The 23,595-nt window shown below is 52.1% G+C and overlaps 1 protein-coding gene across 3 annotated transcripts in view; it reads right to left on the reverse strand.

Annotated features, from left to right (window-relative positions):
* Nucleotides 1-521: 521 nt before the first annotated feature.
* Nucleotides 522-23,595, reverse strand: part of LOC307183675 (uncharacterized protein) — a 97,505-nt gene continuing 74,431 nt past the window's right edge. Inside the window, exons 6-7 of one of the 3 annotated variants that reach the window (XM_079916520.1) lie at nucleotides 1,629-1,815; nucleotides 522-1,067 (exon numbers count right to left, since the gene is read on the reverse strand). In XM_079916520.1, coding sequence (XP_079772646.1) covers nucleotides 1,043-1,067; nucleotides 1,629-1,815 — 212 coding nt within the window. In that variant the 3' untranslated portion in view covers nucleotides 522-1,042. Of the gene's footprint in view, nucleotides 1,068-1,628; nucleotides 1,816-11,287; nucleotides 12,772-14,709; nucleotides 14,796-23,595 lie in introns of those variants that run through there. The other 2 variants (XR_013827549.1, XR_013827550.1) reach the window with 2 other exon arrangements.

The following is a 23,595-nucleotide window of genomic DNA, read 5'->3' on the forward strand; positions in this document are numbered from 1 at the left end:
ATTCATTCATCCCCAGCACAGATTCTGCTGCTCTTCTGTGGCTGGAATACCTGCCTGGCCCCCATCCTGGTGTCCACACCTACCTGTCCCTTTCTGAAACACCCTCCCGCTCCTTCTCTACTAAGCTCCAGTGCACATCCCCCCAGACCTCTGCTCAAACTTCTCCTCCACCAGAGTTCATTTCCCAAGCAGTCAGCCCAGCTCTGGCTGCCTTGCCCCTGCTGCCCAGCTCTCTCTGGTGCAGCCCCAATTTCCCTTGTGAGACTGGGAGGTCCCTGAGGATTAGTGGACGCTGTCCGTCCACTGGCAGCTGAAGCAAAGTACCACAGACTCGGTGGCTTGAAACAACAAAAATGTATTCTCTCACAGTTCTGGAAATCAAGGTGACATCAGGGCTACACCCTCTCTGGGGTTCTAGGGGAGAATTCATTCCTTGCCTGTCCAGCTGCTGGTGGTGGTCGGTATTCCTTGGCTGTGGCTACGTCCCTCCAATCTCTGCCTGTCTCATAGGGCCTTCTCCTCTGTGTCTGTCTTAAATCTCCCTCTGCCTCCTCCTAGAAGGACACTTGTCATTGTACTTATTGGATAATCCAGGATGATCTCCTCTTTCAAGATTCTTTATCACGTCTACAAAGCCCCGTTTTTGAAATAATGTAACATTCACAGGTTCCAGGGGTTAGGATGTGGATATGTTTGGGGGGGGGGGGTCACCACTCAACCCACTACAGTTCAGCTGTGCCTCAGGATCAGTGTGGAGTGAAGCGCGGGTTCACAAACCTCGCTGATCTCCACAATCACGACTGTGGGACTTGAGAAGGTGGCTCAGCTAGAGCTCCCATGCTGATCGAGACTCAGGAGGTCCCGGACGGTGCCTGGGTGTCTGTCAGGACCGGAGCGGTTATGCCATAATAACAAACAACCCCAACCTCTCAGTGCCTTGACACACAAACGGTTTCTTTCTTGTTTACTCCAAAAGGTCACCTTGAGTTGGTTTGGGACTGTCTGAGTTGTCCTCATTCCAGGACCCAGGCTGATGGAGTGGCTACCATCTGGAGAGTTGCTGGCTTCTGTGACAGAGGGGGGAAAATCGTGGTGAATTATGGACTGAATTTTAACACCATTTCCACCCAGAAGTGATACTTATCCCTTCTGCACATACCATGGTGGGACTATGATCCTACATGATATTTACCTGGAAGGAAAAGCGGTGCCCGTGTCTCTAGTTTCAGAAAGCACTGCAGGTTTGGGAAGCACGGGACCCGAGAGCTGCAGAGGGACATCCGGTGACGTCCTTTAGAGTCATCTCTGACTGCCCTCTTCTCCCCCGAGGGTCAAAGCCCCAAGGCGGAGCATCCCATGGGCCGAGCCTGAGTCACACCTGGGCCTAGAGGACTGTCTGCCCCCCACCAAGACCACACACTGGTGGACAAACCATCTGGGAAGGGGGTGCAGGGTGGTCAGGCAAAAATCAGCAGACATCATGCGCTGAGATTCCCCTTCTCCCTCTCCAGAGCGAGCTCGTTCTGGAAGGCATTCAGGAGTTCACGTGATGCTCCCAGGAGCCCCTTCACTGCTTTTCTTAGGAGGGGGGCACGGAAGAGAGGGAGGTGAGACATCTCCCCACTCACCTGTGCTTTGGTGCCACAGAGGCCACCAGTATCCGCCCAGCAGAACCAGGGTGACTGGTTTGGATGTGGTGGCCCCTCTGTTCACCCCAGAAGGACAGGGCCGGGGAGCAAGGAGGAGGAAGCAGGACAGCCCCAGCTCCATCACGCCTTCTCGGAAGAGCCAGCAGTCTCTCAGGGAACGTCAGGACTTTGGTGAAAACAAAGGGTGAAGAAATCTATGTTGGGCTTGAAATGGTTGTGTGAACTGGCATAGCTATTTGTCATGAATGTTGGCTGCCTCTCCAGCCATTCTGACACTTAACACTCTGATGCTTCAGGAAACTGAGCCCGATTTTAGCAGCAGCCTTTCCTCACAGCCCAGGGCCACAGAGACACCTGGGCTGCACGCAGAGGTGCTGGGAAGTAAGCCTTGGTCCTGCTCAGAGGGAGAGCAGCTCCAGAGACGGGAGAAGGACAGCAGTGTGGGAGAGTCACAATGTTTCTTCAAATAGTGGTTCACAAACCAGACTGTACAACCCCAGGGCACCCTGGGGGTCCCATGCGTGCAGGGGTCTGGGTAGAGGGCCACCAGTTACAATGAGGATACTCAGTTAAATTTGAACATCAGACAAACAACAAATGAAAAAATTTTTCTTTGGTATAAGTATGTCCCATGCAATATTTGGGATATACTTATCCTTTTGAAATTATTTATTTTTCTGAAATTCAATCTTAACTGTATTATCTGGCATTTCTAGTTGCTAAACCTGGCAAATTTACTTGGGTGTCCTGCTTTGCTTTTATTTATTTTGGAGCTTAGGTTAGATTCTTTTGGAATCAAAGTTTTCACTGCCAAAAAATAAAAGTTTGGAAAGCCACGGCTAGCTCTTTATCTTTTTTTTTCCACATTGAAAAACTTAGGTTTTCACCCCAGACATACTTCATGGAGAGTTTTGACAGCCCAGGCACTGGTGCAGACCATGGGGATAGCATGAGGTGAATAAGACAGAGCTCCCGCCCTCTGAGAGTGCTCTCAAGTTACGGAAGGAGAGAGTCGAGTCAACCACTGACCGTGTGTGGCTGAAAGTGCAAGAGGTAGAGAGGGAGTTAGCGCCTCGTGGATCATGGCAGAGCTGTGAAGAATAAAGAGAAGCAGTGAAGGGATGCTAACCAGGCATCGCCACTCGCACGCCCATTTCCACAAGTCACGGTCCAAATTGTAAGCATCACACTGGCAAGACCCTGATCCCCTTGGACTTTCTCTCTCCTTTTCCTGTAACTTATAGTTTAATAATGACTCGGTTAAGACTGATGAAGTAGTCAAGCAACCACTTTCTGTTTGGTTGACTTAAAAATGATGACATTGGGCTTCCCTGGTGGCGCAGTGGTTGAGAGTCCGCCTGCTGATGCAGGGGACGCGGGTTCATGTCCCAGTCCGGGAAGATCCCACATGCCGCGGAGCGGCTGGGCCCGTGAGCCATGGCCACTGAGCCTGCGTGTCCGGAGCCTGTGCTCGCAACGGGAGAGGCCACAACAGTGAGAGGCGCGCATACCGCAAAAAAAAAAAAAAAAAAATGATGACATTGGTGAGCCATTTCCTTGGGGTGTCTTCAGGATCTAACACCAGGGTCTGGCCCAAGGTCCTGCTGGCTTGGGCAGGAAACACCTTCACCGTGTTCTCGAGACTCTGGCCCATCCCTGCCAGTACCAGGAACATGGCAGAAAGAAATGAAGAAATTCTGGAGGAGGAACGTTCAAAGGGCAAAATGCTCTGCACTTTATGAACTCTCACGTACACCTCAGCCTTATGTGTTGATGAGTAAGCCAGGAGGAAACCAGGTCCGTGAAGGCAGAGTTGCTTTCTATTGTCCAAGGAAACAGCAAGGGTAAAATGAGAGTTCCGAGCTGTCGTGAACACTGTTGTCATTTTTTTTTAGTCCTTAGAGGAAACCATTTCCTTTCCGGAAGAGTCTCTCTTCTGGGAACTGGGCACTTGAAGGTGGGTGTCGAGTGGGCTCGTGGGGGAATGTTCTGGGGTTCAGGAGACTCGGCCTCGGAGCCCGGTCACACTTGGCGAGGAAGGCGTGAAGTCGCCTGCATGTGACCCTGCCGCGATGGACTCGGCAGTGGTGTGGGCCGTGGAAACGAGGCTCAGAGACGGTTTTGTGTGAGTCCAGAACAACCACACGAGGATTAGTGAGCCGACCTCAAGTGTGTGAAAAGCAAGAAGGTTGTTGTCTCCTGCTCCCACGGGAGCTAGAAATAGAACCCTGCCCTTTGTCCTTGGGGAGCTGAAGCAACTGCCTGGCGTGGGTGTCCTGACCACAGGCCCCTTTGTTCCTCTCTCCCACCCGTTCCCCTCTCCTGCCCTTCTTCCTCTGTGACCTCAGCCCCAGCCTGTGACGCTGGCTCTGCTCAGCCCCACTGTCGGGCATCTCCATCCTGGCACATCTGGAGGATGGGTGCACTCCCACCTGCTGAGAACAGGACAGCCCTGTCCTCACTGGTCTTAGCTGCCATCCAAAGCCCTGATCTGGGGCCATTCAGAAACGTTTTGCCTCTTGCTGGCAGTAATTTCGGCGTCAGGCACATGGTTCCAGGGTGCTTAAAACTTCATTAACTGAGACTCACAGTAAGAGGTGCGGTACCATTTTACATTGCATCCCACGCACACGTTATGTACTGGCCTTTTCCACACAGGGACTGGGTCCGTGGCTGCTGGCCCTCAGGCTTGCCTGGGCTCAATTAGTGGGCAGCCCAGCAGGAGCCGGGAGGGAGGGAGAGGAGTGAGGGTAAGCATTCATTCCCCATCGGGCTGATGATCACAGGTCCTGTCTGAGCCTTCGCCTCATCGCTCTCTCTGTTTCCAAGTTCTGGAAACACCTTCCACCTTCAAGCCTTAAGCCTGAGGGTGGTAACTAAGCCTCACAATTCTCTTGTGACTTCCCTACACCCTGCCCATGTCTTTGTAAATAGTTCCTTTATTAAATGCCCCCAAACGGCCCAATCAGAATGTGCTATCTTTCTATTGCGGTATCCATATAGTACGTGTTCACACACACACGAGGCTCATGAAATAACGCTCACGCTTACCCCCCACGAGGCACTCTGATATACGTGACCCTGTTCTGGCTAATTATGAAGAATGCTCATCCCACCCACTCAATTAATTCCATGACTCACTTATGGGTCTCGATTCTCAGTCTGAAAAGCATTGCGTAGGGCCAGCCCGGGGGAGGCAGCTGTCAGCTGGCCTGGCTATGGCAGCTGGCAGAGGTCAGCGTGGAACATGCCAAGGAGGGGGAGCTGTCAGATGAGTCTGTACAGTGGGTGTCTTATGGGGCTCCCTTAGGGGAAGGCTGGACTCCTTTTGGGGGGTACTTCCTTTCTGTGGTCATCCCATTCCCGGAGCCCAGTTTCCACTTTGTAAGCTAGAAACCTGTGTTGGTTAGACGCTCGAGACGGCTGGGCTCAGGGCTGACCTGCACCCAACACGAGCATAAATACCTCCAATCTGACTCAGCCAGCCCCGGTGGGAAGCAGCCATCCAGCGGGCCTGAGAGGCATGTTCTCCCATTGACAGCCTTTCTCTGGTGGGAAATTCTATCCAGAAAGCCAGGCCGTCATCAGAAGGTGCCTGGCCAACACAGCCTTAGGGCGAGGGCCTTCCTCAAAGACCGCAGCGGGTCTGGGTGGCCTAAGCACCATCTCTCCGGATTGCCTGCCTCACGGCCCCTCCTTCGTTCCCACACCTTTGCCGACCCAACCCCTCCGGCTGACCCACTGACTTTCTTGTTCCGTTCCCTTCTGTGTCTGGGCAAGTGAAGCGTCTTATTCCAATCCTTGGCGGTGGTGGAGGGAGGTGGCTGCGTCCATCGGGGCCGCCCATGGCTGCCCGACGGTGGGCTGGCATGTGTTTTCAAGGACTAGAAGCGCTCCCTCTGCCTCACCTTCCGGGCGGTCCTGAGGTGTGCGGCCAGCAGCTAGCCGGTCAGCGGCCACGGAAGTGCATGCTTATCGAGTGCTTTGTGGAAACTAGGCTGGTGCGGAGCTCCTATGGGCACAGTCTCATTTCTCTCCCCTCTCAGCCTGGTGAGAAAGTACCCGTTTCCCCATCTTTTACATAAGGAGATTGAGGCTCAGAGCGGCCAGGTGACCTGGTTGAGGTCGTATGGTAAGTCAGTTGCTAGGTGGCCCTAGAAACTGTCTGTGAATACACGTGTGCTCTGAAAGGACAGGGAATGCATCCCCAGCCTCACGAGCTCTCACTCCCTGGAGGCAGGACTGTGCCTCCTTCAGGAAATGTCCTCTCTACCCCACTAGCCACCAGAAGTGCACACGGCAGGACTCAGCACACCAGGGTGCCCAGTTACCCACGCTCGCCGACAGACACAGACTGGGACCAGCCTCTTGCCAAAGAGGGAAGGCCAGTGGGAGCCTCAGACCACAGGGAGGTGACTCCATGGACGCACCAGACCGTGGTGGTGACTCAGCCGCCTGGGTGATGGATGGTGCACGGACGTCAGTCCTCACGCTGTGGCCCTTCCCTTTTTTCCCTGGAACAATAACAAAATCCTGGCTGTGTGCTTCGGTTGCCATAGGAACCAGAAAACATTTAATAACGTGGAGACTCTGGGACAGGTGGACTGAGCAGGTCTGGATAAAAAGAACCCTCTTCTGCCCCTTCACCCCAAATCCTGGGCGTCTCATCCATTTGGAACAGATGAGGTAAATTAGTCAGGAGAAAGCTACGCTGCTGCCTGGATTGAGTGACCTTGTCCAACCAGGAGTCTGGGGCACTCACAAGTCTGCGTGCCTGTGGGATCTGGCCCAAATTCCTGCCGAGAAGAAACGCGATCTGAGGCACCCCCGTCTGCCTGGGAGACTGAGTGCCACGTGGGGTGTCCGCCCCCGGCATGCGTGGGCCCCGTCCTGGACTCTGTAGGGAAGAGGAAGAAGGGAGACATGGGTCCCCATGCTCAGAGAGCTCCTGGTCTACTGGTGGCAGGACGCACACCTGGACAGTCCTGCCGGGTCCCGGCCCACATCAGGAATCACCAGGAAACAGTGGGGGAGGCGCATGGGAAAGGGGCTTCTGGGCGGGGATGGGGCTCGGTGATGAGAACCAGAGCCCTCCACTCCCAGCAGGACCCGCTGAGTGTGGCACCAGGCTCACTCACTCACGCACAGGGTCAGGGTGACAGCTGGGGCCAGGGGACTGGATGCTCTTAGAGGCTCGGCCATCACTGCCTTCCCCGCCGGCCACTTTGTGGTCCCTATCCTCCCTCTCACTCCTTCCATGCACATCGGGCACCTCTGCATAGGGTAAGTGGCTCGAGCACCCTGACAACAATGTCTCACCCCCCCCAAGACTAAACAGGCTCATATCCAAACTCACCCGCCCCCCGTGTGTCTCCTTTTCCAAAATCACTGACATCATTACAGGTTTAATGACGTGCTCTATATCCGCACAGGTGACCCTCCTTCCACCCGCGTCTCTCCCGAGGGGCCCTCCCTTCCTGCCCCGCGTCTGCCACCGGGGCCATCTGGCACGTGACCGCTGTGGCCACCTCCTAGATGTTCTCTTCGTCCCGTTCAGGCTTTGAGGCAGCGCTCCTCAGGGGCTTGACCTCTGCCCTGATTTCCAGCATTTTCCACTTCTTCTTGGACATCGCCCCACGCGATTCAGACTCAAAATGTCCGAGACAGAACTCACATCCTGCTCCCACAGACCTTCTTATCTTCTGTGTTTCTCCTCTTAGGTGGGAGTGCCCCGGCCCCCAACGTGTCCCTGCCTCCTGGCTCTGCCCCCTCCATCCTCCTCCATGCAGAGGTCAGAATTCACTTCCTAGCACATTGCTCCCGCTCAGAGACGCTTCAGCTCCTCATCGCATAAGAGTGATGCCCAGCTCCCCTGGAAGGGCAGCTGAGGGCCTCCCAGGCTGGCCCCCAATCTTCCGCTTCAGCTTCACCTCCCAGCTCTCTCGCTCTCCATTTCCCTCCCTCCTCTTTCTTTCTGCCTGTTGTCTCTCTGTCTGTCTGTCTCTCTCACACACACACAGCCTGCAGCTCTGGCTACACTACCCTGCTGGTCTCTGTGCCTTGCTCTTTTCTAGCTTCAACCCCTTCGTCGTGCTGACTCCTCTGCCCGAAACCCCCTCTCCCTCAACCCAGGAAACCCTCACCTCTCCCCAGGGCCCCGAGCCCAGCCCACGTATCTTCCCAGCCCGACAGCACCCCAGGTCTGGGGCAGAATTCACCACGCCGTCCTCTGTGCACCCACAGAATTCGAGCATTCTCCACACCGAGCAGAAGTCCCTGTTTCTAGCCTCCTCCACTGGCCTGGGGACTGCTGGTGCTGGGCCTGTCTATTCCTCCCTGTGCCCTGACATCTACAGCTCAAACCAGGCGTCCCGTGAATGCCGCGCGGATCCCTGGACCCGCAGACCTTCTTTCTCCCGACCTGGCACGGCATCTGCCTCCAGCCACACTTCCACCTCTGTCCCCAGCCTCCCTTACAAGGTCGCCGGACCCTCCTGCGGGCAGGTCGCAAGGTCTGCAGCCTCTGCCTGAGCTCTCTTTGCTCTCTCACTGGAAGCTCTCCCTCCCTGTCTACCCATCTTTCCTGCCGCGCAGAGAATGCCCCTAATTCACTCTCTGAGGTGTACAAACCCCACGCCCTCCGCAGAGGCTCCTTCTCCAGTCAGGACTGAACTCCCTGCTTCCCCCGCAGCCTGGGAACTCAGCCTGCACCTGGCCTCCCGTCAGCGCTGTCGGCCACATCTGTTCTCTTCCCGCACACTGGGCTCCCTGGAGGGCAGGAAGCCCGCCTCACTTCTCTCTGTTTCCCTGTGGTGCTCTGCGCCTAGCAGCTACCCTCAAAATGCCTGTTGAAGTGCCGGATCCTGCAGTGGCTCCCCAGGGCCTGTGAAAGGCTGGCCACCTTGGGTACCTGGGGCAGCGGGTGACCTATCTGCTGGCAACCCTTATCAGAGGGGCCTGTAGAGCTCCTGCCGCCCAGGCAGGGTGCGGGGCCCGGAGGGAAGAGCGCTCCCTCAGCCCTCAAGTCAGCTGCCCATGCCTGCTGGTGGCCAGCAATTGCTGGAAATTTCCTCAGCTCCCTCCCCACCCCTCAGCCCTCCAATGCTTCCCCTCCCTCACCCCGCCCTCCTCCCATCATTTCCATCAGCCCCAGCTCCTCGAGCAGGCCAGGCGTGCAAACACTTCATAACTGCCCCCGCCTCCACCTCCTGCAACACGCATCCCCTCTCTCACCCTCTCGCTAATCTTATCTTCCTGCATTTAATGTACAACCTCTGCTTAATCCAGGCCTCCTGTCCCGCATACTCTACAGGCAATTGCTCATGCAGGTCCCCTTCCCCGGAACACCTGCCTTCTCTTCTCCACTGACCCGAATCCCCCCGCTGCAGGCCCAGCTCTAGTCCCCCTTCTCCGTGAATTCTCTGACGCAGAACTGGCTCTCTGAGCCACATCATAGTCCTGTTGCAATCAGCGAGCACCACACCGGTTAATATTTAATTGTTCTCCACAATTTTATGTAATGCACCTTCATTTTCTTTTCCCATCTAGATTATAAGCTCTTAGGGGTAAAACTAGCTCTTAAGTTGCTGGGGAAGGCAGGTGAATGTAGGCTTTCTCTAAACTCTCTCAGCTTCTTCTTTGTGTACCCAACTTTAGTAGAATCATCTATTAAAGTCCTAATGTCTAAACTAATGAAGTCTTTCTTGGGCAGCCCTGAAAATAGATCACAGATTACAAGGAAGCCTCATACCGGAGGCTTCCTGGACTGGGAATTTAATGGACCAGAAGCCCAACTTCTGCATTCGGCCCAGGTGGTTGAGAGGGCTCCTGGGATTTCCACACCATGGGAGAAACTGTAACCCTATTTTGCGGTAACTGGGGAATGACGTCCATGGCTGGAGCAATGCTGTGATGGGACCTGTGCCCAAGGGAGGTGAGCCATCCAGCCCTCTGGCTGGCCTCGCAAAGGAGCCAGCCTGGAGCCGGTGAGGGGGAAGCCAAGGGCCTTCTGACGCGCCGCCCGGCACTGGACACCGTGACCACTCCCTGTCCAGGGCCTCCGAGCAGGGCTGGCTTTGGAGAGGGGCTTTCGCGAGCTGAGTAGGGCAAGGGAATCCCTGGAGAACTGTATCTGCGGTAACTTTCCAAGCAGCTTCCTTTAGGTCAGGTTACAGGGGACTTCCTTCAGGTTAGACACACGTGTCGATCGTGCGGCTGAGCCACCAGCAAGTCCATGGGCAACGGCGGCCCGAGCCTCTAGGGAACAAGCACAGCCTGAGGTCTAGGAAGGGGAGTCCAATGTCCAGGGCTCGTGCTCCTCTTTCTCCTCCTCACCTTCCCTCCAGACTCTGTGCTTTTACCCGCTACACCTCACACTGCCTCCGTCCTGCCAATGTCACTCTCTCTTCAATCTGCACCTTCTCTTCCAGGAGAGCTCTCTATCTGATCGCCCAGCAGGCACTCTACCTGACCCATTTTAGGGCTGCCTTCACCCCTTCCTCTCCTTTTCTTCCCTCTGGAAACTTGACTTTCTGGAGGTCACCACGGACAACGGTGATGGCCCCTGAGTTTCTGGAGCCCCCCTTTCCTCAGGTCACAACATTTATTTAACCATCCACTGAGCCCTTACAACGTGGAACCTGGGGAAACAAGAGGGGCCTGCATTTGGCCCCTGCACTCGGGATCTTGTGGTGTGGCACAGGCCGCGCCAATGGGAGACTGCACAGGGTGCGAGGCACAGGGGCACAGCCAGGGCCGTGCTAGGGAAGATGGCCCAGGGGAAGTGACACCGAAGGGGGAGCCTGAAGAATGCTTGGTAGTTGGCTGTAGGCTTGGGGAAATTCTGTTCTGCACAGAGAGAAGCCAAAAGAGAACATGCGGTCTTGGGGAACTGCCAGCAGGTCCATATCCCTCAGAGTCAAGAGGTGAGAGTGGAGGTCTGAAAGGGGCCAGGAGAGGCTCAGACAGTGTCTAGAATGCAGGAAGGGAGCCTGGAGTCAATCCAAGAGCAGCGGGGGTGGGGTGGGACTGCTGCAGGGTCTTAAGCAGGGGTGACACGGAGTAGGTAATGTCAGGAATATTCATTTCTCTCCATATAACGGGGAAAATTCAGAAGGAGGCTCACTTCCGCCCAAGTCCATATTCAACGAGCAGATGGAAGAAGCGAGGCCTTGAGTCCTGCCCAAGGTCCACAGCAGGCCGGGCCGAGCAGGCACGGGCCCCAAGCCTGTGCTGGGGCAGGTGGGGGTGAGCAAAGAGCAGAGTCAGTGGAGAAGCTGGGACTCTCAGGTTGCAATTAACGGAAGCCAACGTGATACGACTTAAGCACAGTGGACATTGGCTGAGAGGATGCAGGCCCAGGGCAGGGCAGCAGAACTTCTAGACGAGCCCAGATTCAGAGGCGGGGGTGTCCTCAGGCCTCTTTCTCCACCTCACTCCCGTGCCTGCCTCTGCCCACCTGCTCCACCCCTTCTCTGTGCAGCCCTTCCTTGGTCCCTCTGGCTGCTGGCAGAGCCTGCTTGCCCCACTGACCTTGAGGTGGTGAGTTACAGGCTGGCTCTGGGCTCCAGGTCCAAGTTCCCAGGAAAGAGACTCTGAGAACCCCAGAGTGTCTATTGTAAGCAGCTACGGCCAGGGGTGTCACACATTACAAACGGGGGCTGGGTGGGGCTCACACTATGCAATGGGGGGGTCCCCAGAGAAGGAGGACTAGGTACCAGCAGGCACCCCAAAGCTGTGAAGCTCAGAATGGCATGGTCTCCACCCCTCCCAGGAGTACAGTTATATAGAACTTTGTAATCTTGTAGGAACAAAATACAGATTCCCTATAATCCGAAGGATTTTAAGGACAAGAGCGAATATTTTTGAGCACTTACTCTATGCTGAGTACTTTGCTAAGTGATTCACGGGTATCTTCTTACTTAATTCTTGTGGGCCAGTGAGGTAGTTGCTATTAGTGTTTCCAATTTACAGACGATGAAATGGAGGCGCAGAGAGTTCTGACTGAGCTTTCCTGTCCTGTTTCTGAGGCACGGCACCCCAGTCTTGGGGCACAGAGGGAGAGAAAGGCTGCCCTCTTACCCAGCGGTGTGCCGGTAAATGTTTACCAGCTAGCTCCCTGGCAAAAAAAAACAAACAAAACTGGTTTGCAGCATTTACTGATTCCCGAGGTGTGAATACTCCCACTGTGGCTGACTTCAAGCTACCGACTTCCTGGAGCCAGCGTGAGAGGCTCCAGCACACACCGCCTCTCTTTGGGGTGAGTTCCGGAGATTTACAGCAGTGCTTCTCAAAGTGTGGTCCCTGAACCAGCCACATCGGCATCGTCTGAAAATGTTCAAATTCTCTGACTTCACCACAGACCTACTGAAACCCTGGGGTGGGAAGGAGGAGCCTCCCTCTGTTTTCAAGCCCTCCAGGGCATTCAGATGCATGTTCAAGCTTGAGAACCTCTGGAGCAATGGGGTAATAGGCCCTTTCACAAACTCAGCGGGTCCCAGTCTTCATCCTGCGGTTGGGAGAATGGGGTTTGCTTCCCACTCCTCGGCAGATGGGCAAACTGAGGCCAGAGAGGCGAAGGTTGCTGGAAATTGGTGGGTGAGAAAAATGGATTAAGAAACCCTCCAGCCTGGGTTTCCTTCCCCATAAAGTAATGGGGGTGGGGGGGTCTCTGCAGAGTCCCTCAGTCCTGGCCCTCCATGGGTCTGGGAAGTGATTGCCCATGGACCCAAGGTTAGTGGAAGGTGGGAAGGCTGAGCTCTGACTCCAGGCAAATGGCCAGAGCAGAGGGAAGAAGAGAAATCCAGGGTCCTCTGGCGCTGGCCCCCCTGAAGAGGGGGCAAGTGAGGAGAGAGCCACGTAAAAGCATAAGTCTCAGCAACGCCTGGTTCTGAGCCTTCGAGGCTGGTCCAGAGAGGTCCCGAATCTGAAGTAAGTCCCGGGATGGTGCTAGAGAGTCTGAACCAGCAACCTCTCTGCCTCAGGCCTGAGCCCAGAAGACCTGTGATGGCTCCTGGGGTTGACGAGGGGCAGGAGCCGCAGGTCCAAGTCCCGCCAAGCTTCTGTGGGACGTGTTTGCTGTCTGGTTGTCTCAACAACTTCCCTCGACCCCAATCCAGATTTGCTATTAACCAAAGACAAACAAATCAAGAGCCAAGTATCAGAAGTGATGCAAATTCCGTGTCAGTCCCGGGAGGCCCTGAAACACCTGGGCAATCAGCAAGGGCATGATGTCACCCAGAGAAATGCTTGGCTCGCAGGCAACTGTGGTCACGTGACACGGCCAGTGTGCCCGGGTCACACGGAGGGTGGGGTTCCCCTCTGAGCTCAGAGCGTCTGACAGAGAACCAAAACACAAACAGAAACTGTCCTGTCAGGGCGAAATCCGTAAGTCATGTGATGGGGCAGTTTCTCGCCTCAAAGTTTGAGTCACAGAAGCGAAGACTCAGAGCCAGCATTACCTAGCAAAATCAGGCCCTGCTGGGATACTGGTCTGCTGTTTGCTTGGGCTGGAAAGTTGGATCCACTGGAATTCCAGTCACTCTCCTTTCAGGGAAGAAGTTCTGTAGGAGTTTACTCAGAGGTACCCGCTCTAGAATTTCTTAGTGAAAATCCTGGACCCAACACCAGCCTTCCCCACTGGGCTGCTACCTCCCTGCAGTGTCTCACCGGGGCTTGGCTTCCATGTTGGTCGGTCCCCAGGGGGAGGCCAGTAGCCTGGGTAGCCACTCCTCCTTCCCAACCCAGAGTGGACCACGTGGGCTGCTTCTGCAGCTGCTGGTTCAAGCTAAGGGAGATTTGGGCTCAGCAAATGCTGAGCGAATATCTGGGGCAAGCTGAAGGTTTTAGGTAGCAGGGAGGTATGAGGTGCTGGGTGCCAAGGGGCAATGGCCCACTCCATTCTCTTGCCCCCATTCTTCCAGGCTCCCACTCTTTGTAAAGCAGCTGTTGACCACCTGGATCCTGGCACTAGGCAATGGTGTGGGCAGTATGTAAGTGGGCAGCCAGGTCACTGCCCTCAAGGGGCTTACGTTCTATAATATTTAGGAAGATAACGCTATCACAACGCAACACAGTAACAAGCAACAGCGAACAGCATGTGATTTACCACAGACTCAAAGCAGTGTAGCACACCGGGAAAAGCATGGATGGTCCCTGTACCAGACACACTGCATCTGAATTCTAGCTAGGCCACTCACCAGCAGCTGTGTGACCTTGGGCAAAGTGCTTAAACTCTCTGAGCCCCAGTCTACACTTCTAAAAAATGGAGATAAAAATTTCCAACTCACAGGGCTGTGGTAAAAAATGAAATAATGGCTGCAAAACAGCTGGTAAAATGCTCAGCACAGAGTAGGTACTTGATAAACTGTAATAGTTCCCTTAATTCCTTTTTGGGCTGAGATGGGCTATAAAAGATGAAGCATTTATGTCTGGTCTCCAAACCTAGAGCACATCAGAAGCAATAAAGTGAAAGCACTAGAAGGGAGGCTCAAAAAGAGAAGGGAAAATTAACACACAAAAGCCTGACAGTGAGAGAACACCTAGAAAAACTATAAAAGCAAATGTAAAAACAAAATAGCGTGCAGGGACCATAAGGGTAGAAGCAAACAGCCAGCCTCACCCCACAGCCTCCAGGGTCATCACGCTATCACAAGACAGCAGAGCACATGTCGTTCTCAATGACGATGTATTCGATAGTCACTAGGAAGCCAGGGATGAGAACAGTGCGCTTAAAAAATATTTCCGTCCACAATTTTTAACATTAAGAAAAAAGTGCCTAAAGTGTGTGGGGCTGGTAAATTTTCAGGCGTCCAGAAAATTCACCTGCCACAATTTCCCAATGGTTGGATTAACTGAGTTTTTACTCTACTTTTTATATATTTGTCAGAGAGCTTAGAACCATGCCGAGCACATCACAGGGGCTTACCAGACTGTTTACTGATAAATTTATACAGGGTTGGAATACGGTTTTTTTCTGTTTCCTGTTTTTAACCCTTCGATGCATTAACTAATCGAGGCCAGGGCCAGGATCCAGCTTCTCTTTGAAAGGGCAATACTGTACCTGATTATCTTCAGCCTCCCCTGCTACCTCCACCAGGCCGTTCCTCTTTCTATATTCCAGGCTTTAGTCGATGGTGCCATCATCTACTAGACAGCAACAATGACAAAAGCAATGATAATAATTATGTGAACGAAATTAGCAGGTTCTGTTTTCTAAGCACTTGCCAGGCTATGTACACCTTGTTTTTTTCTCCCTAAAGTCCTGCAAGGTAGGATTATTTCAGTTCTCAGATGCAGAGGGTGAGAGTCAGAGAAGTAACTTGCTTCGGGCACCCAGCTCCTAAGGGGCAGAGATGCATCTGACCCCTTCGCTCTGCGCGCAGTCCGCCAGCCTGAGGCGGGAATGTTCCCGGGACCCAGAGCAGCCCGGCACGCTCTTCGCCGGTCAGGCCTCACCAGCTCTTGTCAGGTGGCAGAGTGCTGCCTGCTGCCCAGAGCAGGAGGGACTTGGCGTGAGCAGAGACCCCCTGCCCCACTCGCCCTCCAGCCTGGCATGGGCCTCCCATCCTCTCCCTTTCCCTGTCTCTGGGGTCCCCAACAAAAGGTGCTCTCATTCCCCACACGTCTCCTCAGTTTTCCATTTGATTTTTGACTTTTATTTCATGCTAATGCTAAGTGTAAAACAGATTAAGTTCTTCTGGCAATTAGCCCATAAGTAAGTAAGATATCCTTACATTTGAAAACACCCACTTGGAACAATCTGGGCCTCTCCATTCTCTTTTCCTTCTGACTCTGTCAGAGTTCTGTCCTGGAAACACACCGAGAGCCTCCCCATCTCTGAACCCTCTTCTTTCCTTCCTCTTACATATGTACTGAGTCTGGCAGATGACAGGTGAGGCTGGCAGGGACAAGGGAGCCTGGCAGATTCTGGAATTTGAATCTAGACTGCCATTTACATGACCCTGAGTGAATTATTGAATAGCTTTAGCTTTCATTTTCCTTATCTCTAAAACGGAAACTGGAACCGCTCCCTGGCATGTGAAGATACCAGAAGCTTCCCCTCCCCAACCTGTTTTAATAAAGTGCCTGGCATGTGGTTAAGTTCTTATCTCATCCTACTATGGCCCATTTCTTCCATGAAGTCTTCCTTAGTTGTCCCAATTGTGGCAGAGACAGTTAACTACCAACCCCATCCCTACTCCCCCTTTTTTCCTTACTAACAAAACCCCAAGTTTATTTGGGGGAGTAATGTGCCCAGCTAAGAAATTACATTTCCCAGGCTCCTTTGCAGTTAGGGTGTGCATGGGTCACAGGTATGGCCAGTGAGATGTAAATAGAAGTTGCTGGGAGAGGCTCTGAGAAACCTCTTTAAAGGAGGCTGACTCAACTGTGCCCTTTTGCCCCTTACCATCTTTCTTGTCTGGAATGCGAATGTGATGTCTGGAGCCACAGTGGCATGTTATGACCATATGGCAACCTGGAAGATGGAAGTCACATCCTAAGCATGGCAGAGCAGAAGAGTAGAGGAAGTCTTTGCCATGGGGGGTGTGGTCCACCAGACGTCAGGATTTATGTTACATGAGGGAAGAAGAAACTAGTTATTTAGGATTTCTATTACATGTAACCCAACACAGTCCCTATGGATATGTAGACTGGTGACCTTGCCCTCTTCTCTGAGCTCCAGTCACACATACGGTCACAAGTGTATTCAGGAAGATTTTGGTTATAAGCAAAGTAGCCTAACTAGATTTGTTGGAGCCACATTATGTGAGGAGTAGAAAGTTTCTGATTCATGTAGTGTGTCTGTGCCCCAAAGCTAATGAGGTCCTGCACTACAGTTGGTTCTCTGTCACCTGCTCCTTATCTTTTGGGAGGAATGAAAGACAGTTGGATGCTATAGCAAAGCAAACATTGTTTGCAGGACTATAGGATTTGTTAAATCAAATGCAGAATGACAGGGAATGAGTGAGCAGAAGAAAGCAGGTCTCCAACCCACCTGTGAGGTTTGGGAAAAACTTGGTGCGTTCTGATTATAAGAGTATGGCTTCTAGGGACTTCCCTGGTGGCGGAGTGCTTAAGAATCCGCCTGCTAATGCAGGGGACATGGGTCCGAGCCCTGGTCCGGGAAGATCCCACATGCTGCGTAGCAACTAAGCCCGTGCGCCATGACTACTGAGCCTGCACTCTAGAGTGCGTGAGCCACAACTACTGAGCCCGCAAGCCACAACTACTGAAGCCTGCGCGCCTAGAGCCTGTGATCCGCAACAAGAGAAGCCACCGCAATGAGAAGCTCGCATATCACTATGAAAAGTAGCCCCTGCTCACCGCAACTAGAGAAAGCCCGCGCGCAGCAACAAAGACCCAACGCAGCCAAAAATAAAAATAAATAAATTTATAAAAAAAATAAAAGTATGGCTTCTAGACCATGGAGAAGTAATGAGTCCTACCTTGGGCAGCGTACGTATTTCTTCACATGCCCACATTCTGCAGCCCCAATGAGTTCAAATTTGCAGTTAAATTTAAAGGCATTTATTCACTTCCCACGTGGAAGTTTCCGTGCTAAGTGCTGCAGGGAACTCAGAGATGAAAAAGATCCCGGCCTTGCCCTCAGGGAGTTGACAGCTGAGTTGGGGGACGGCAAAAGCATATATGATTCTCACATGAATGCAGGAGGTTGTGGAAAGTCAACCACAGAAGTCGAGAAGGATGGGGAAATACAAAGGAGGAGGAGACTGAGGCCTTGAAAGGAAGGTGCATCTGAGCTGGGCTTTGGAGAATAGGTGGCATTTCAGCAGGGGGCAGGGTGGGGAGGGCTTGCCCAGCCTGGAGGAGTAGCAGGGACAGGATGCAGAAAGGTCACCAGGCATGGGCCCAGTTCAAAATGGTCACAACTAGTAGGGCTACAGTGTTGGGAGCCTGAGGAGGTGAAACTCGGGTGCTGGGTGTGGGAGATAAAGCTATGATTGAGGTTAAAAATAAAAACAATGATGCAGCACGCACTGTGTGTGTAACATGTGCCCGCCACGGTTCTAAGTGCTTTCTGTGGATTAATTCACAGCAATCCTATGAACCACAGTGACTGCCCCTGGGAGGGGAAGTCCAAAGGACAGAATTGGAAAGGAGGCTTCTTACAGTGTAACTTTTGTAAAGTTTGAATTTTGAGTCACGTGAATGCTTACCCTATCTTAAAGGTTAATATGAAATTTAAAAGAGGAAAAAAAGGAGGCTTCCCATTCTGAACTGAAGGAAGAGAAGGGAGAGAAGGAAGAAAAGGTGGCCAGATTCTAGCCCTTCAGTGATGGGTCTGGGTGAGGTCATGGGCCTCCAGCCAGGAGAGATTACAAGGTGAGTTCAGCCTTGCTTTGCTAAATGACCCAGGACAGCTCCCCTTCCCTGGGGGTGAAGGGTCAGTGCTGCTCATGTGCCTAGAGGCCCTGCCTCAGAAGGGGCTGGAAGACTGGCCTCCGTCTCTCCGCCTGCCATGGGAACAAGGGAAATGGACAAGGAAACACAGACTACGGCCTCATCAGCCATTGATAAACAAGAAGCAGAGCAGATTGGGAATGTGTAAATGGTGAGGAGGACACAAGGATTCTGGGCACTGAGTCCTGGTCCTGCCTAGCCACCAAGTGTCCCCGTGACCTTAGATAAGCCATTTTCCCTTTGGGGTTCAGCTCCATCCCTGTCAACTGGGGAGGGGCCTGGACCAGAAGGATGGTCATCCAACTGCCAGTCCCCCGACCCTTCACCCGCTCCAACCTACTTTACCTTTTGGGCATCCCCTCAAGACTTCACAGAGGCCCTAGATTGAAAAAACGACAGCTAGCCAGTCAAAACGATAGCCAGTCTCACCTAGATGGTCTCCAGGCCAAGTGGTTTTGTCACCCCACAGCTCTGAGAGCCTCGCCACCTCCCCGGATACAACCCCTTCAGGCAAGGAGGTCAAAGGAACACGCTTCAGTCAGCTAGGGGCTGAGCAGTGGGGACCCCACGCCCCTGGGTGACGGCAGGTCTGGTGGGGCAGCAGCAGGCAGCAGGTGGCTGGAGGTGGAGGTGTCCGTGCACATGGCGGAGGGCCCCTCTTGGGCAAAGCCAGGCAGATGCATTAACAGCCCAAGTGCCGTAGCAGCTGCAGCCTGCTGGTTGGTCCCTGGGAAGGTCGTGATAGAGGTGGGGCACCTTCAGTGGAGGTCTCTCTACCTGAGCAAGGAACGTGGCTGCATCTTCCTGACCCTCATGGTCAGGAGTAGCCAGCCCAGAGGCTGGCAAGCATCCTCAGAGAGCACTGGGTATAGAGCCCATGGTTGCCCTCCAGGCCTGGAAGCCTCTCCTCTCCCTTCTCCTTACAAGTCCCTATGCCTCATTATCATAACTTTGTCATAAGTTTTACTCAAAACTTTCCTGTTGAACACAGTAGCCAACTTGAAGGAGCTCCCGATGGCCAAATCTGAGATAATTTGAGCAAATAAAAAAAAAAAAGATCACAACAGATTATAACTTATAGAACAAGAGAAAAATAGGAAATAATGTGTCTATACTGATATAAATGTTTGAATAAACAAGTAAGGGAAAAGGGACAGCCTTTCTTACAGAAAAATTTCAATTGATGAACATTAGAAGGTGTGAAGGAAATAGAAAACCACCATTTGGCAGACACCCACGGTCGTGGTTGTTTTAAGCAAGACTCATCAACGGAAACAAACATTTGTGGGTAAAAATAAGATGAGAAACAGGATGCTTACATCATCTCAAAGTAGTTCCCTACAAGATGCCTATTAGTAGCAAAGGGGAAAAGACTACCTTTACAGTGGAAAACCTGGCAGACCCCACCTTACTCGGGTGATCACAGTCAACATAACGAGTACCACAACATATCAGCCTCATGTGCCGCCTGATATGATGCACTGAGAGGGGCACAGCATCACTTCTGTGGTGTTCTTGTCAAAATGCACAACCTGAGGAAACACCAGACAAACCCAAATTGAGGCACATTCTACATAATAACTGGCTAGTACTCTTCAAGAGTATGAAGGCCATGAACGAGTAGATGAAGGTGCTATCCCAGGCCAGAGAGACTACAGAAACACGATAACTAAGTGCTATGGGTGATCCTGGTTTGGCTCCTGGATAAGATGAGGAACACAAATGGGGAACTTGATGAAATGTGAATGGGGTCTGTAGCTAAGGCTAATTTCCTGGTTTTGATGACTGTACTGTAAATTTGTAGGATGTTAACATTTGGGGAAACCAGGTGAAGGGTATTTGGGAATTCTTTGTACTGTTTTTGCAACATTTATATAAGTCCGAAATTATTTTGAAAAAGTAAAACAGAAACCTTTTCCTCTTTTGTCCGACTTCCCCAGAGTCACTCCTGTAGCTGTGTGTTGCCAGCTACTTCACACGGTGTGTTGGTATTATTTGTTTATGTGTCTGCCTCCTTCAGGCTCTGAGTTCTAGGACAGGGACTATGCCGCGTTAATCTTTGTTTTGGCCTCATCTTATAAATCTCATTTGGGTGGGAGCTGACTGGCTGTTTCTCTTCAAGAAACTCCCTACTCTATCCACTCCCACCGTAAGAAGCACCACTGCTCTTTCAGCTGCTTAGCCCAAAGTCCTAGGGGTCATCGTAGGTACCTTTCTTTTTCTCTCATCCCAGGACTAGCAAGTCCTATTGGGGTTCTCCAGATTTTATCACCAACCAGACCACTTCTCCCTCATCCTCTGCCAGTGCCCTAAGCCAAGGGTACTCATTTCTCATCTGAACGTGAACCTCACACTCCTAACTGGTCTCCCCTAACCCGATCCTCAAATTTCTTTTCCACCGAGCAGCCAGAGGGATCTTTCAAAGGGGAAAGTCGGGTCTCACGTCACTCCCTCCAGTGGTTTCCCATTGCAATTAGTGTAAAATGCCAATTCCCAGCACGTTCCACGAAGGTTCTATCCTGTCTTCCCTCTCCTTGAACCTCTCTGCCCTCACTCACCCTGCTCCAGCCACACGGGCCTTCCGTCTCTCCCACAGATATGCCAAGTTAGTTTCCATGTCTGAGGTGTGTATCTTCACATGAGCATCTCCTTGTCAATACTGAGGCTTCAGCCCAGTTGTCACCTCCTCGGATAGACCTAACCCAATCTGTCAGCTAAATTAATCCTCTTCTCCCCCAGACACTCTTTGTCTGTGTGTTAGTTTGTTAGGGCTTCCATAACAAAGCACCACAGACTGGTAGCTTAAACAACAGAGGTTTATCGTCTCACGGTTCTGGAGGCTAGAAGTTTCCAAAATCACGGGGCCAGCAGGGTTGGTTCCTTCTGAGGGCTGTGGGGAGAACTCGTTCCATGCCTCTTTCCTAGTTTCTAGTGGCATGTGGCGATCTTTGGTGTTCTTGGCTTGTAGGCGCATCACTCTGATCTCTCTTCAACTTCACATGGTGTTCTCCCTGGGTACCTATCTCTACGTTTTCCCTTTTTATAAGGATACCAGTTATGCTGGATTAGAGCCCACCCTAATGATCTCAGTTTAAATCAATTACCTCAGTAAAAGACCCTATCTCGAAATAAAGTCATATTCTGGGGTTTAGGACTTCAACACATAACTTTTGGGGGAACACAGCTGAACCCATAACCATTCCATTACCTTGTTTTATTTTGTTTAGGGCTTTTTTTTTTTTAATTATTATTACAATTTTATTTATTTATTTATTTTTGTCTGCGCTGGACCTTCGTTGCTGTGCACGGGCTTTCTCTAGTTGCATCGAGCTGGGGCTACTCTTAATTGCGGCGTGCGGGCTTCTCATCGTGGTGGCTTCTCTTGTTGCGGAGCACGGGCTGCAGGCGTGCGGGCTTCAGTAGTTGCAGCACGTGGGCTCAGTAGTTGTGGCTCGCAGGTTCTAGAGCGCAGGCTCAGTTGTTGTGGCGCACGGGCTTAGGTGCTCCGCAGCATGTGGGATCTTTCCAGACCAGGGCTCGAACCTGTGTCCCCTGCCTTGGCAGGTGGATTCTTAACCACTGCGCCACCAAGGAAGCCCCTAGGGCTTTTATAACCATCTTAACTATCTCATTTATTTGTTTGTGGTCATTGTCCGTGTCCCACAACTACAACATAAGCTATATGAGGGCAGGGATCTGCCCCAGCTTTAGTGCTTGGTCCTTTTCCTGCCTTGCAAAAGGACACTAGCTCCTATTTCTACAGCATGAATCAGGATACTTCCCTTGGATTGCCCCAAGTGGGAGGAACAGGCCTGCCCCCATTCACTTTCCACAAGCAAACAATGTGCTTGCTACATGTTCATTGCTTAGCTCAAAGTCCAGTCAAAGATCGGCAGCATCAAAACCTGGATGCAGCCATGAATCTCAGAGCCCCACAAATGCTCTACACATACCCAGGTTTCCTGCCCTCTTGCCAGTGCAGCACAGCCTGATGCCTAAGGGCATGGGCTGTAGAGCTAGACCACTTGGGTCTGCCACTTAAGCTGAGAGACCTGGGTACATCACTTACTCACACTGTGCCTCAGTTTCTCCAACGATAAAATGGAGACAATTTTAAAAGTACCTTCCTAGTAAGTTGTTATATAAAATGAGATCCATACATGATAAACAGAACGTCTGACCATTAGGAAGTGCGTTATGCTAATCCAGGTCTCATCTTTTAGGCCTGGTCTGAAGTCTTGGAAAGTTCCTGGTGGACAAAGGGACCAGAGCCCAGGAGGTGTCTCTGGTCAACTGGGGACACAGAGGCTCCAGGTTACTGCTCAAACTCCCCCTTCAGAATCCCCATTTGCCCCCAAAGACGGCAAGCCAGCACTGGGGAGATTTTCACCATAAGATGCTGGGTGGGCCTTGGAGTTTCACTGGTACTTCTGGCTGACTGAAGGGAAGAAAAAGAAGGCTCTCACTCCTCAGACTCTTTCTGAACACTCAATGTGAGGTGTGCGGCTTCCAGATGACTCAGCAGGGCCAGTTCCCTTGGAATCAGCTGCTCTGGCTCAAAACTGTCCGTGTTGCAGCAGCCTCACTCGGCCACCCCCAGAAAAGCTAACCCACCACTCAACTTACTTCCTGATTTAATACCTATATATAGCCATGTGTATAGACCTTTCTATATATGTATGCACTTAGAAACCAGCGAGCCTAAAAATACCCCTGCCCCATACTTCATTTCCTTGTTTTCTGTAGGTTCCTTGTTCTAATTTTATAGCTCAGGAGACTGGAAATTGCTGTCAGAAGGGAGTGACCTCCGTGGGTGGCAGGGGGACCAGAGGACAGGCTCTGTTTGGGAGACAGGAGGATCCATTCCCAGCCCCAGCTCTAAAGTCAATGTGCTGTGATGTTTTGGGATATCCTCCTCCTTGCTAAATCTCAGTGTCCCTCAAGTGAAGAAGGTATTGAACTTGATGATCTAGGTGTTTTCTTGCTCTTCCATTCATCGGCTAAGTGCAATGGTCCTCATGGGAAAAGCTGATGCAGACGCACCAGAACCATTGATTCCTGTTCATTCGCTCAGTTAACAAACAGTTGTTGAGCACTTTGTGTCTGATAAAAATCTCTAACCTTAGGGGACTTACATTCCCATTAGAGGAGATAAATAATAAACAAAATAAATAAAGTTTATAGTATGTTTGACGGTGATAAGCGTCATGGAGAAAAAGAAAGTAAAAAGTGGGGACAGAAATTGGAGGGGGTGCAATTGTAACTAATCAGGCTGGGGAAGACCTCACCGAAAAGGTGGCATTTGCATACAGACAGGAACGAGGCTGTGCCCAGGACGGGAGGCAGTGAGCACACGGAAACCTGGGGGAAGAGTCCCAAGCAGAGGAGCTGCACACACCAAGGCCTCAGGTGGGAGAACGCCTGGTGGGTTTGAGGCCACTGGGGCTGGAGTGGAGTGAGCGGGCAGAGAACCCTACGAGTGTAGATGGAAAGATAAGATGGACCACTGCTCTGGATGAGATGG

The sequence above is a fragment of the Stenella coeruleoalba genome (genome assembly GCF_951394435.1).
Source record: "Stenella coeruleoalba genome assembly, chromosome: 1".
Classification (NCBI taxonomy): domain Eukaryota; kingdom Metazoa; phylum Chordata; class Mammalia; order Artiodactyla; family Delphinidae; genus Stenella; species Stenella coeruleoalba.